At 42.7% G+C, this 14,719-nt stretch overlaps 1 protein-coding gene across 2 annotated transcripts; it reads right to left on the minus strand.

Moving 5' to 3' along the window:
• Nucleotides 1–1,907: 1,907 nt before the first annotated feature.
• On the minus strand, nt 1,908–14,493 carry LOC113658032 (suppressor of tumorigenicity 14 protein homolog). 2 transcript variants are annotated; one of them, XM_027170212.2, is made up of 19 exons: nt 14,170–14,493; nt 12,226–12,400; nt 11,992–12,119; nt 10,750–10,817; nt 10,250–10,443; nt 10,055–10,159; nt 9,760–9,979; nt 9,471–9,613; nt 9,261–9,358; nt 8,983–9,092; nt 8,647–8,780; nt 8,273–8,377; nt 6,091–6,198; nt 5,794–5,907; nt 5,494–5,610; nt 4,102–4,285; nt 3,344–3,615; nt 3,103–3,239; nt 1,908–3,028 (listed from the first exon to the last, which is right to left on the minus strand). In XM_027170212.2, the coding sequence occupies exons 1-19, from the start codon at nt 14,491–14,493 to the stop codon at nt 2,861–2,863; spliced, it is 2,904 nt and encodes a 967-aa protein (XP_027026013.2). In that variant the 3' UTR covers nt 1,908–2,860. The 2 variants fall into 2 exon arrangements, with proteins under 2 accessions (XP_027026013.2, XP_027025998.2); XM_027170197.2 differs by having other exon boundaries at nt 5,794–6,198.
• Nucleotides 14,494–14,719: the final 226 nt, after the last annotated feature.

The raw sequence follows: 14,719 nt of genomic DNA on the forward strand, positions 1-14,719 counted from the left end.
CCTAGGAACATTGTGAGGAATAAACACCAGTCTATTGCACCATGAACACACACTCTCACACACACACTCATTAACACAATCCTTCACACATACTGGGAATGTAGCTTTCCCAGTTCACATAATGACCAGGTTCTAGGCTCCAGGTTCTCTGGCGGAAACCCTTACAGACATGGAGAAAACATGCAAAACCCATGATTGATGGAGACATTGACACTGGCATCAGTCACACCCCTTATATACACTGAAACGCAAATGGTCACCTTAATAAGACATTAATGCTGTGAAATAACAATTGTATGATGCTGCGTCCACGAAGGATGTAAAATGTATTGAATGATTATGAAATATTAACAGAAGTCATGTTTTCCTAACATGAAAAGCTTCAGCCAGAGATCTTTTCTTACACTTCTCAAACAGACACAGCTCCTGTCCGCTCCCTTTATAAGTTATCAATTTAATTTCAAGTAAAATCTACTTCCTCTTGAACAGGTCCGCAGGGCATTAGGGGCAGTGCCACCACCAAACACCCACCCACCCCGCCAAGGTGACTCGACGTGCACCCCCTCAAATGACTCAGAACATGCACAATGGGGGGCATTTCATTACCATAGGGGGGCACTTTTTATGATCTGAGAAACAGACATTCACCCATATTTAAATAAACCACCAATTAAAACAGACCACGTTCAATGGTCTAAAAAAACACAAGACAATCATTCAATTATTCAAATACTCTGTTTATTTTCTCTTAAGATTTGTATTGGTATAGTCTTTATTAGTCATTGCACAGTGAACACAGTGCCATCTAGTGGCTTTCTTAAGTAGTTAAAAGGGCATTTACCGTATGGTTAAGTGAACACATTCCATTTAACCATACGGTAGATGCTCTTTTAACTACTCACGAAAGCCACTAGATGGCACTGTGTTCACTGTTATTTCATGAATACTATGCAATGAGCAATAAAGAATATACCAATACAAATCTTAAGAGAAAATTTACAGAGAAGTTGATCATAGGGAAAAGTATCTATCTTCTATCTATCTATCTATCTATCTATCTATCTATCTATCTATCTATCTATCTATCTATCTATCTATCTATCTATCTATCTACAACATAAATCTCAGCAGCACCCCAGTAAATATTCCTGTTTACTGTTGTGATTAATGAGCAATGTAGTTGCTGTAAAAAAATGATTAAGGCTTTTTGGACATCCCTGGTTTACTTTTTATTATTTTTGCTTGGTTGGCTTTAATAGCTCTCTGAATGTAGTTCCTTATTAAAATATGAAATAATCTTACTTTAATATGTGAAATGAAATAGTAACAGTACGTATATTATTATAGCTGACATATGGAGATATCTGGGCAGCTCCTAGTCGTTACCTTACGACTTTGAATGTGGGACATTGGGGTCGTTTTATACGCTATGAATAATACAAATAAATGAACAAATAAGTGAATTATTAGTAACTGAGTCTCAAATGTACAAAAAAGCTCACAGAGGACAATTTCCAGTGTTGAGAATCTACTCGTAATTTACATTTATGGCATTTAGCAGACATCCTTATCCAGAGTGACTTACATTTATTTCAATGTATACAACTGAGCAATTGAGGGTTAAGGGCCTTGATCAGGGGCCCAGCAGTGGCAGCTTGGTAGACATGGCATTCAAACTCATGACCTTCTGTTCAGTAGTCCAATTCCTTAACCTCAGAGCTCCCACAACTTATTTGTGAAATGTACTCTTTGCAGTGAATTATTATATAAATGCCTGAAGAGTTTATTTAATTTCTATAAAAAAAATCCAATTATTGAACACAAAACAATACGAGATTTCTTTTACGTATCCCTTTGCTTTTTAGACTTATGCATGCATACAGAATGACATGGCAACAAAGTCAAACTAGTATAGCACCTCTGTTTAATATAGGTCTAATATTTCAGATGTAACAGAAACATAAAGTGTGATCGTTTGACATGGATTTCAGGTTGTTCAGCATATAGGAAATAAGGAAATAAGGACAAAGACCAGCAGGAAGGTGTAGACTTTCCTCTTACCGACTTTCATGTGGGAACGAGTAACAGCAGTAATGCTGCAACAGCCAAACTGTGGAGTCTGTAATCAGTTTAATAAACCTGGGGTCTCACTTTAATCATCTGAACCCTCGGTTTAGCAATAAACTCTCTAAATCCTCCTACATTTAAGTTGTGCACGTGACAGAAAATCGGTCATATGTCTTTAAAAATAAACACGTGTGTAGAATATAAGTGTCATTATCTGGGTAGCTAAATATTGCTAACTAAACAAAAGAGCAAAATATATCTTATTTGATGTTTGTATGATCTTTTTACCCGCATGAGTCAGGGGATTATTATGATGAGAATAAAATGACTAAACCAAGGTAAATACTTCTACAGTGAATAAGCAAATCATCTGGTTGTGTTTCTTCCTTCATGATTCTTCGGGACTTATGCTCATTTTGATTATTTTACTTGTAATCAATTTCACAGTAGTATAATTATATGGCCTTTAATAAATACTATTTATCTCATGTAAGCTGTTAATAGGATTAAATGTATGGTACTAGTGATGCAGCATATGCGGTACTCTTTGCAAATCTTGTTGAATGTGTGCACTGTGTGTTTTGTTCATGATAAAAAAAGAGCATTATTAAACAGAGACGTATGAGGTGGTTAAAGATGAGGCCTGGAGGACTGGACTGAGAGAGGTCCTTCTTAAAAACTTGATGGAGTACGCTGTATCACTACAGACCATGGCGTCCGGGTTGGTTGTCTGTAAAGAACGACAGAGTGTGTGCAAATCATGAAGAAATCCAAGCTGTTTATCTCTCACGCGTCACACCTGGCCTTTAGTCTGCTGGTGGATCCAGTCTGTGAACTTGATGACTTGTGTGTAAACCCCAGGCCGGTTTTGCCGTGCGCATCCCTCTCCCCAGCTCACAATACCAGCCAGAAACCACCTCCGACCCCTTTCTAGACACACCAGAGGCCCTCCAGAGTCTCCCTGAATGGGTACACATGTTAACACAAATGAAGAGCAGGTAAATATGTAGAATCTACACACACATACACACTCACTTGACAGGCATCGACTCCTCCCTGTATGCTCCCTGCACATATCATTCTGGGAGTGACGGCATCGTCGTACATCTTGTTGCACGTTTTGTGGTTGATGATGCTTACTGTGGCCTCTTGTAGCAGGGTGGCCAGCTCACCTAAAACCCCAGAAAGACAACTTGCACATACAGACAACAAGAGGGCCACAAGAAAGACCACTGACCACAAGAAAGTGTAGTCTGAAACCCACAAAAAGTTTTACCTTCCTCAGTGAGGACTCCCCAGCCAGTGACGAAGCAGCTGGTGCCGGAAGTAAAGGCATGAGATGGGGCTGGAACACACACGGGCTGTACCAAATCATTAAAGAAGACAGGGGCACTGAGCTCCAAGAGGGCGATGTCGTAGTCAGAGGTGAACTGATCGTACTGTGTGTGCTGGACTATCCGACGGATCTGGCGTGTAGCAGCAGCGTTACTGGCTGAGTTCATGACTCGCATGCCCATGTAGGCCCTCCAGGCACGAGCATCTGAGTATCTGCACGAGTCCACAATTTGCTCAGCAAGTGTATATTGATTATTTTTATTTACATAGCCAACAGTTTTTTAAAAAATCTAATATTTTTTTTTATTTGTTTAAAAAAAAAAATCACTTACACAATTTCCCCCTTACTTCATTTGCACATCATCAGCCATGACATATTGTGGGAGTATTTTTATATAATTCATTTCTAAGTGGAATTATATTTTTATCTGCATAACCATAAGACAATCCACTGCAAGTATGCCTAGGTTTGGGGTTTATAAAGGAAAACATGGCTTTCGGGATAATGTTAGCGCATACTGCTACTGTAAAGTGATAAAGTGACACTGTGTCCAAAACCATATGATCAAGTCTGTGACATCACTGAAGAATTGTCTCGTCTCGGTTGACCGACTGCATTTGAGGTAACGGGAAATTGTGTTCATTTCACAATAGTCTATTCCTTTACAGATCTACACCGAGATCCAAAGTGTTTCTCACTTGATAGCGTCTGAGTCCTGGAAGCAGTGAGCGGCGGAGACTAGCCAGCGACTTCCCACCAGCGACGCTCCACATACATGACCATAGCGCTCTATCTGCAGGCTCACCTGCCAGGGCCACGACCCCGCCTGGGCATCCGTCCCTCCCACGATCTTCGCCCGTTTCCTAGGTCGAGTGCCACACCCTGTTCCAGTGAGAACGGTACACAACCTGGGTTCAGCATGGCTTTGACTCAATTTATTTATTTCTTTTCATTTTTGGATTATAACATAAAATTGTCATTCCACAAATTCCTTAAAATGACGGTGTGGAATGTTAAATGTATATGAGACAAAAATATGGGCCAAAGCTCATTTACACAGAATCTCCCTAAAAAAAAATATTATTTCTATATCGGTTTAGAACATAAATTTATACGGTGTGTTTTGCAAACTCTGTGATATTTATCGCCCATTCGTGTGTGTGGAACGTGAGTACGGCTCTCATAGAATGTCATCACGCATGTCTTCACTGGAAGGAGTTTAAAAGACGAATCCTCTGCTTGTGATTTCACAAGATTCAGTTTATTATTTTATTACATTATATTATATTATAAGGGGGATCACGGTGTCTTAGTGGTTAGCATGTTTGCCTCACACCTCCAGGGTTGGGGGTTCGATTCCCACCTCCACCTCGTGTGTGTGGAGTTTGCATGTTCTCCCCGTGCCTCGGGGGTTTCCTCCGGGTACTCCGGTTTCCTCCCCCGGTCCAAAGACATGCATGGTAGGTTGATTGGCATCTCTGGAAAATTGTCCGTAGTGTGTGAGTGTGTGAGTGAATGAGAGTGTGTGTGCCATGTGATGGGTTGGCACTCCGTCCAGGGTGTATCCTGCCTCGATGCCCGATGACGCCTGAGATAGGCACAGGCTCCCCGTGACCCGAGAAGTTCGGATAAGCGGTAGAAAATGAGATGAGATGAGATGAGATATTATATTATAACAACTCTAAAGGTTGCATCAACAGATATTGGGGAAAAAAAGAAGCGTTTTTTGGCCGTAAGAATCACAAAAAACTCTGAAATCCAGGAGAGATTGTTTTATTCCATGCTAAATGTATAAAAATTTATTTGACATATTTTAAATAATAATTTATTTGATTTATTTTATTTTTTGCCTGACACCCAGTGCATATATAATTATATTAGTAGCTCATGTGATAATAATTTGATAATAATATGATTATAAGACAGAGGTGTGGAGATGTGGATTAAAATACATTTATCGACCGTGTTGCTATAAAGCCCAAAGTCTTGTCCTGGGTCAGAAGAGTAAACTCTCACGTCGCTGCACAGGAAGCAGTGTTTAATACAAAATCTGTCAGCCCAGAATTTAAATACAGCGAACGTCTACTCACCACAGCGAATCTCATCAGAACCGTCCTTGCAGTCTTTGATGCCGTCACACTCTGGGTTCACCTTCGCGATACACTTGCCATTAGCACATTTATAGGATGTCGGCGAGCAACCTTTATCTACACACGCAAAAAAACAAACAAAATAACACACTTAAAACTTGAACAAGGACAATAACGACCAAACTTTCGTGTGATTAAGCCATGTACTAATCCCCAGAACCGCACTGTAGAGAGCAAACATGCCTTTGCTGATCAACTTCAACAGAAATTCTGTGAATATACCATTTTCCTTAAACTCACATGCTCTTGTACAGTTGAGTTCATCACTGCGGTCTTTGCAGTCTATGACTCCGTCACACACAGAAGACTTGGGCAGACATATTTTGTTGGAGCACATGTGGTAACATTTACCTGCTGAGAAGGGAACAGACTCTAAGCAGACACATGAATCGAGGACAATCAGGTAATTACAATCGCTACGACTCGTATAACTGTTCACAAGTGTGAATAAGGTGAATAGGAACAGGTTAAAAGAGCTAACAGACCTTTGGGAGTGATGAGTGGGAAAGGGCTTGAGGAGGAAAAGGGCTACATTACCACAGTTTGTTTCCTCGCTGCTGTCTCCACAAGCCTGTAGGTTACACTGGCTTCCATGTGGTCTGCACTGCCCGCTCCCACAATACACCTCTCCTGGTTTGCACATTGCTGTCGAGAGAGATAAATGTGAGTGCTGGAGGGACACAAAGGGACACAAAGCTAAAAAAGATATACAGGACACACTTGGATATCTGAGCAAGTGAAAATATCAGGAATATAATCAATTTCAATAAACCAAATATGAGATTATTTAAACCTGTTGATTTTGAATGTTTAGCGCTTTTAACTATGGACAGTGTCTCAAAGCAGCTTTACAGAACATAGGACATGCATTTATACCGATTAATATTATACAAAAGGTTACGATTAATATCAGACTTAAATATATTTAAATGTGTTTGTATTTATTCCCAATGAATGTGTCTGAGGCGACTGAGGCGACTGTGGTGAGGAAAAGCTCCATTACTTCCATATGGAAGAGGAAGAAACCTTGAGAGGAACCAGACACATAAGTGAACCTCATCCTCATTTGGGTGACACTGGAGGGTGTGATTATAGACTGTTATAAACATGAGAGTGTTATTATGAGTAATGTCCTTCCTACAGTCAGATACAGTCCCACAGTTGTGTATTGATTAGGAGGTTGTTGTCCTCAAACACCACATGGAGTTGGTATCTTCTCTTTAAAAGTCTGAAATCTTCATGAAGCAGAATCCAACTGGAGCTGGAACATCTCTAGAATTTTCCTGTTTCTATTGGTAGATAAATTGGTTAATTCTAGAAATAAATACTTAAAGAGAACAAAATTATCTGCCAATAAACAGAACTATTCCAGACATGGAATTAGTACAGATGTCTAGAAATAGCGTTTTTAAAAATAATCATAAATTTGTCTAGATTCAATATATTTTCACTTGCTAAGATGCGATTTATTTGCAATATGATTAAAAAAAAGATAATCAATTGAATCGTCCAGAACCCTTAAGCCTGAAGGAACTTTCACATCTATAGTTCGGTTCATTTGTTTCGGACCAAAAGCAAAAAATGACCCGACGTTGCTTTTTATCAGTTTTGGTTCCTTTTCACACCACACCGATTGTTCTGTTCCGCACCAGTTGAAACGAAGCAAAATGCAGTCATGTGATAACATCCACATCACTCATTGGCCACATGTCTTTGAGCGTATTTCCTAAACCGCTTCTCGATCGGTCAGAATAAACGTGCGGGAAATTCCGACGAAACTCCGGAAGTAAACAAAAAGAGGAAAATACAGGAAAATACAGCGTACAGTACACCATGGAGAGACGACCGCGCGCTGCGATTATGTTTGTGGTTGTAATCTATATTGTCAAGCGCGGATGCGGCTTGAAAATATCATTTTAATGCACTGCAAACGGCGAAGACGCATCGCGAGACACTTCGGGAGGCGGCTAGCGTTACTTTTGCTAAACTGTGACGTTCTCATCTTCCGAAAATATTGCCAACGACCCCTACGGCACCTGGTTTAGTCCAAAATGTGCAATACTTTTCGCAGTCAGTCTATTCGATCTCGGACCGTGTTCTCACCACAAACGGACCGTACCAGAGTTCGTTTGAAAGCGTACCGAGACCACCTCTTCAAGGAACGCTCGTTTGGTCCGCTTTCGGTCCGCACCAGAGTTCGCTTGCTGCGTTCTCACCTGCCCGAACGAACCGCACCAAACGAGCGATCGAACTCTGGGTACTAAACAAGGCAGGTGTGAAAGCACCCTTAAACAGGCTTTGGTTGTGTAATGTTCACAGGGCTGACAATTACTCAAAACTCTTTTTTTTCTTTCAGCTGAAAACAGAAACAAAACCCGTTCAGTAAATGCAGTTAACCGATAAGTTAAGGTAATTTGCTGAACTTATAATAATCGCCGTTCACCTGAACAGAAAATGAGAGCATGTTGAAACTTGGGGAAGGAGAAGGGGCTTCCGGTATGTGAAGAGTTTAAACACAAATCGTTCCTGATTTACACGAGGGTTGTTTTATTGGGGAGAAAAACAGCTGTTGTTTTTTTTTTTAGATATACAAACATACGGCAGCATTTCAGCCAGTCTGGTAATACAATATAATCTTCGATAAACATCACTGGCTTTTGTTGCAACATAATATCCTGTAAGGACGATAACATTGTTAACATCGCACAAGCCTACTTACAGCACTTGGCCTCGTCCCGGCCGTCCGCACAGTCCTTCTCTCCATCACACACTTTTCTCAGAGGAATACAGCGTCCGTCTCCACAGCGGAACTGCCTCGGACACGCTGGAGTGAAACACGGACGGTGCAAATACTGACAGTAAATTACATGCTCTGGTAGTCTATAAAAAAGATTGTAACAGTACACTTGACCTTTAGTGGCCCAGAAACATTACAAAGCATCCACCGCAAGACAAACAACAGCGTCCAAGACGGCCACAGCACAAAGGCACTTCACAGAAGAAACCACAGCCAAGTCGCTTTGCAAAATAAAGCCCAAACATTGTCATACATTCAGCAGACGCTGGGAGAACACAAAAGGATAGTGTGCTCACTGCTCTCTGGGGAGAAGGCTCTGTACACCAGGTAAAAGCCCTTGTGAGTCAGAGACTCGTCGGAGTGAAAGTGCAGTAACACAGGGGAGGAGTAGATCCTCTTCCTGCTGCTGTCCCCAATTGGATTACACAGCCTGAGCACGGGGGAAAAGATGTTACACAGGTACAGGTACACACGCACACCAGCATGAGCAACCACAAACAAGTACAAAAAAACATGCACTGACATGACAGACATTAAAATCCACAAGGCATCTAGCAACACTACGACTAGGATCACTAGGAAAACCTTCAGAGGCGTAAAGCTTAACATCGCTCGAAAGACAGGACACTCACTTGACACCTCCGATTTCCAGCCAGTCTTTCTCGCAGCTGCTGGTGGTGGGTGAGTCCTGGATATCCAGCATCACAATGGTTATAGACAGCAGGTATCCAGGCAGCGGAGCCTGAAAGAGAAACCAGAGTCTGCCGCCTTCAAAGGATGCATTCTAGCACAAAAGAGCGGCCAGAGAAGGAGCATCCCCTCTCTGGCTGTGAATACGGTTCACAAGCCATGTGCACTAACACCGAGAAGCAGAGTCAGGACATGGGAACCATCTCTGGCCTCAACTCACCCTGATCTTCCAGTTACAGTCCACGTTTGGAGGGTAGTTGGCAGGATAGTAAGGAGACACCACGGTACCATTCCAAGCTGAAAGAAAGCCTCCGCATTCTGGTGAAGAGGAATGACAGAAGTGATTTATACATGTAACCAATGATGATGAATATGATCCAAATCACCATGCTAGGTAAACACACACACACACACACACACACACACACACCGGCTTTTGGTATGGCCTGAAAGTAAGCCTTGAAGATGGCGCCATGTCTCTGACGACTAAACGAAAAAGTGACGAGCATGACGTTTCCAGAGGATGTCAGCTTCATCACCGGAGACGATCCAGTCACTGGCAATCCACACCACCTAGCAAAGAAAATGCATTTATGCTAACTAGCCTACAGGGTATTAATGTGTCGATGATTTAAGATGAACATATAACATCAGTTTTCTTTTTAAATCAGAGTGCGATGTTTACGTGAATATTTATATAAACAGAATCATATACACACCTGGCAATGATTTTGTTCTGAAGAGGGAGCAGGAAGTCGTATGCCGAGAGTTTGTTGGCCGAACAGCTACCAGGTGTCGCCCCCTGCAGGGTGACTACGTCTAACCGTACAACATGACCCGAGGGAACTCTTAGCCTCCACTGGTAATACGGTTTCTTCGGGCTTACCAAACTCAGTGTACGATTGTTGCCATATTTGGCGTAGAGGTCAAACGACATGGCTGTGGACCGAACAGGATGTTAGGTACCAGGAAATAAAGAGTAAAAAAAAATCAGAGATAATCTGTTGATATTACCCTGAATTCCAAGCTGCCATTTGCCATTCTGCAAATTGTTGGGATTCTTTATCTTATCTGCCATATCATCATCATCGTCGTCGTCCTCAGTGTCTAAATTCAAACCTGCAGGTAAGATCTTGTAAATGATCATGGTTCTGTTTCACACCTCAACGCAATACAAAAATGTAGCGCCATAACGTTAAGAGGGTTCACCCAGGAGTCTTAGTGTGTCTTCATCCTTGGCCAGGTAATACTGCTCCTCCAGTCTGCTGTGAAGAACCTTGTGGGTGCCGGGAAAATGCCGCTGCATCCACGCAGGTTTAGATCTCTGTAGCTCCTCCGCGATGGCCGCTGAAGGAGTGGAGAATTTACTCCAGAAGAAAACATTGAGCCCGTTCACTCCTTCACTGTCAGCATGGAGGCACAACATCCATACATGCACTTTAAAGGTGATATACTGCACTATGTTTGCAGACACACTTCACTCGTTTGCCTCAGTAATAAAATTTGTGTACAGCGTGAATCAAAAAAATATCAGAAAAGGATTCCATTTTTAAAAACTGATGATATACACAAAATACAGCTCACACATACTATCTGATTCTGTGGTGATTTAAATGATGCTAAACCGATAGCTTTAAGTGCTTTCATCTTCCAACACTAAACCTGTCTTGGATGCACTACAATTGGAGTAAGGAAAAAAAAAATCTTACCTAAAGGCGACAATCCCTGAGCGGCGGTAGTATGGCCTCCAGGGTGACGACTCATATAACTCTGAGAACTGAAAGCACCGCAACAAAGAATCATTCATCCGTTACACACCATCCATGCAGTAAACAGGGATAATGAAGTAACCAACCTGCATTAACAACAGGCCCTCGTTTCATGTTCAAAAAGAAGGAAAACGCTGTAACAAGTTTCACCCGGCTCTTTTGCATCATCTAGATTGTGTAGAGCGTCACCCTGACTTCAGAGCTACAGAAAAAGTGACATCACTAGACAAGGTGTGACATCAGTAGCCCCGGCAAAGACATGCAGTCTTGGCACAAAAGGCCCCGTTCTTGTGCGATTGGCTTTGAGCAACAAGAGCCGTGGCAACAAGAGCGCCATTGTCCAGAGCTCAATGTCATTCTGAAGTGCAGGGTGGCGGGGGCGGGCAGTGGGTTCACACTACCTTTAATAAGCACAGACACACTCTTGCACAGCTACACCACACCTGCCCATTCACTCATATTAAAAAGATTACAGGCATTACATGAAGCTTTATTCAGGTCAATAAAGACGTGACGGGACACTCAGCGTTCTACTTTCACTTGTATATTAGTCTATTAAACTCAACTCTTTCTTGCTGTCGCATTCTCTCTGCCTTCATGTCTTTTTAATCACTTTCTCTCTCGATCTCTGTCTGTCTCTCTTTCTCTCTCTCTCTCTCTGGCCTTCTCTCTGTTCCTAAGTCTACCTTTCCTCTCCTCTCTGCATTCGGCCCTCTCAGTACACAGGCACAGAGCATCTGATTGTGCGAGGAAGTGCAGAGACAATGTTTTTATTGAGGGCCTGCTCTTCTTCTCACTCGGCTTGCCTGGGTCCTGCGGTTCTCACAAACGCCATTCTTGTCCTCAGCCCTGAAAAGGCTGCTCCCCTCTGGGACACGCTCTCACCGCGCTGCCTTGCACCAGGACGAGCTCAGGTTACAGCTGGCTTTACATTTAAGAGGGCCACAGAGTGGCCGAAAGCTCGGAGGGCCCCACTCGCAGCCTGCTTTACATCTAAAAAGGGCCAAAGTAAAGAGCGCAGCACACCACAAGAGGCGCAGTTCAGGCCGACTCCACGTTTGAAACTACTAAGGACATGGATCAGTGTAGAGTGCTCTATGGAGGTTCGCTGCATTCCAAAGAGACCATGTCAAGTCCCACAGAACAGCTGTTATATACAGTACAGTATGCATGTGTGCTTACATAGGGGCCGAGGGCCTGAGACTGACGGTGGAACTGTGTGGAGGAAGGATCGGCCAGCTCTGGTGAGAAGCTGAGGTTGGACAACTCCAAGCTTCCTCCCAGGAAGAACACTGTGGAAGACGGGGATGCTGAAGAGGCAAGACATGGAGCGTTAAAGCCATTCATGTGAAGCAGATTTGTGCACTAATAAATGACTGTTCTCATGAGTCTCGTTCCACCAACACACAAACTTACATGCAAAGAAATGGAGAGTCAGTGCAACTGCGGTGGATAAAGGGATGAGGGGGGCAGCTCCCAGCGCCCACTTTCGCCATGTCCTGAAGGTGGCTCTCCTATCCACCGGCCGCTTGATGTCTGACCCGGCCTGAGTCTCACTGTTAAAGGTGCTCGGCTCCTTTAGTTTAATATCCTACAAATAAAACAATTCAACAGCATAACACTGTTAAAACAGTCTGTGATTCACTTTTGCAGAGGTTTGCTTACGATAGCTTTTTTGGAGGTCAAAAAGAAAACACACCCACACACACACACGCACACATACACACACACACACATACAAACACATCCCTCAGGGTTTCCTTCAGCAATGTCTTCAAAACTGAAGAACAAGAGGAAGAGCTTTGTGAATCGGCAGACAGGTCGAGACGCCTGCTTGTCCTAATTGGTTGAATGTTGGTGTCCCACATCATTTGTTTCTTTTTTCTTTCTTTTGCCACAACCTTGGCTGTAGAGAGACCAGTGTTTCTCCGTTGAGTGGATAAACTATTAACAACTCTTCACCTTAATGTCAGGAGAACTGAATGTTCTAAAAGCACACAACATTTAAGGCATAGATGATAAAGAAAAAAAAGGCCCGTGATTTAATTCAATTAAGTTTATTCATTATTTGCACAGTATGTCTGGATATATGTAGATCCAAATGCTTGTGGCACAGAATGTATGAAAAACACACACACACACACACACACACACACACACACACACACACACACACACACACACACACACACACAATACATGCATGAGCAGTGACTCTCAATCTAATTTTAAACAGATCTGATTTAAATAAATAAAATAATTTCAAATATGAAAATAATTAATTCCTTACGGAATGAAAGTGTTCCTTTGTGTCCAGCAGTACAGATGAACAAACACAGGAATTCTCTCTCAGTCTACAGTTAACTGTGTGTATATGATTCTGTGGGTATGTGGATGAGATACAAATGTGCCCACAGAGATACTGATATCTGACAGATTTGGCTGGAAAATTACACAAAGTAAAACTTTTATTTATTTGTTTTTTTTTTCTGTTTGTTTGTATAAAAAAAGGCCTCTTGGTTGTATAGATGTATAGACGTAAAGAATTAATGACATTAAATAGCCGCATTCTGTAATCTGGACTTCTTTGTAAGGATAGAGAGAGAGAGACAGAGAGAGAGGAGAGAGAGACAGAGAGAGAGACAGAGAGAGAGACAGAGAGAGAGAGAGTGAGTGAGTGAGAGAGAGAGAGAAAGACAGAGAGAGAGAGAGAGACAGAGAGAGAGACAGAGAGATAGAGAGAGAGAGAGAGAGAGACAGAGAGAGAGACAGAGAGAGAGAGAGAGAGAGAGAGAGAGAGAGAGAGACAGAGAGAGAGACAGAGAGAGACAGAGAGAGAGTGAGTGAGTGAGTGAGTGAGAGAGAGAGAAAGACAGAGAGAGAGAGAGAGAGAGAGAGAGACACAGAGAGAGAGAGAGAGAGAGAGAGAGAGAGAGAGAGAGAGAGAGAGAGAGAGAGAGAGAGAGAGAGAGAGAGATAACCAGGTGAGGTCTCCCTGTGGATTTGTGCGCACACTAACTCTAAGGGTCCACGTTCCCACGGCCCTTCCCGGTAAGGTCACCTCTCCACCGTCTGACATTCAGGACTGAAACATCATCTTTCCCAACTAACATGACAACTAACTGTGTGACTGAGATTTCACTTCAGTAAACAAATCTCTCATCAGTCCTACACTGAAATGTCACGACTCTCAGATCCTGAGACTTGCAAATGGAGTTACATTTTTTTAAAAAATTATAAAAACAAAAAGCGCACTTGCTGAAGTGATGATGTTAAAAACAATATGCTGCTTTTTCTTCCCTTTAGGAGCGCAAACCGCTCTGTATGTCACACTGCTACGCGTCTCGGGACCTTTCTTACCTGTACAGGTGAGTCCGCGCTTCCACAGTGTCCTAAACCGGATACGCTGTAAACATCGCAGCTTCTGTTTTTGGGGAAAGTCCTCATTCCTGGTCCCGTGTGGTTTCCCCGTCGCAGTCGATACAGCAAGTCGCTGGACAAATCAACCTGCGGGGGAAAAATCCGGAGCGATGCCTCGCTGTCGGTGCGCGGAGAAACCCGAGCTGAGCGGGAGCAGCGCTGCGCGCGCTCAATGCCCGCGCCCGCCCGTGCACAGGTGCTGCACGGCTCCCATGATGCAACGCGGCACAAAGGCACCACTATGAACTGGTGGCACACTGGCATCCGACATAAACGGTGGGCACATGCAAGCTGATAAACAGTGTGTTTCGAGTCATTGTATTAATCAAAGAGGAAAGCCGAAATCATCAAATAGAAATATCAACAGAGTTCAAACATTTCTTTGCAGACAGAAGTCTCTCATTTAATACTGAGCACACTGACAAATCTATAATATATAACAGCAGCTCTGACAACTGCTCATGTTCATATCAATGCGCTCCTTTTAATG

This window comes from Tachysurus fulvidraco, chromosome 25 (genome assembly GCF_022655615.1).
Source record: "Tachysurus fulvidraco isolate hzauxx_2018 chromosome 25, HZAU_PFXX_2.0, whole genome shotgun sequence".
NCBI lineage: Eukaryota > Metazoa > Chordata > Actinopteri > Siluriformes > Bagridae > Tachysurus > Tachysurus fulvidraco.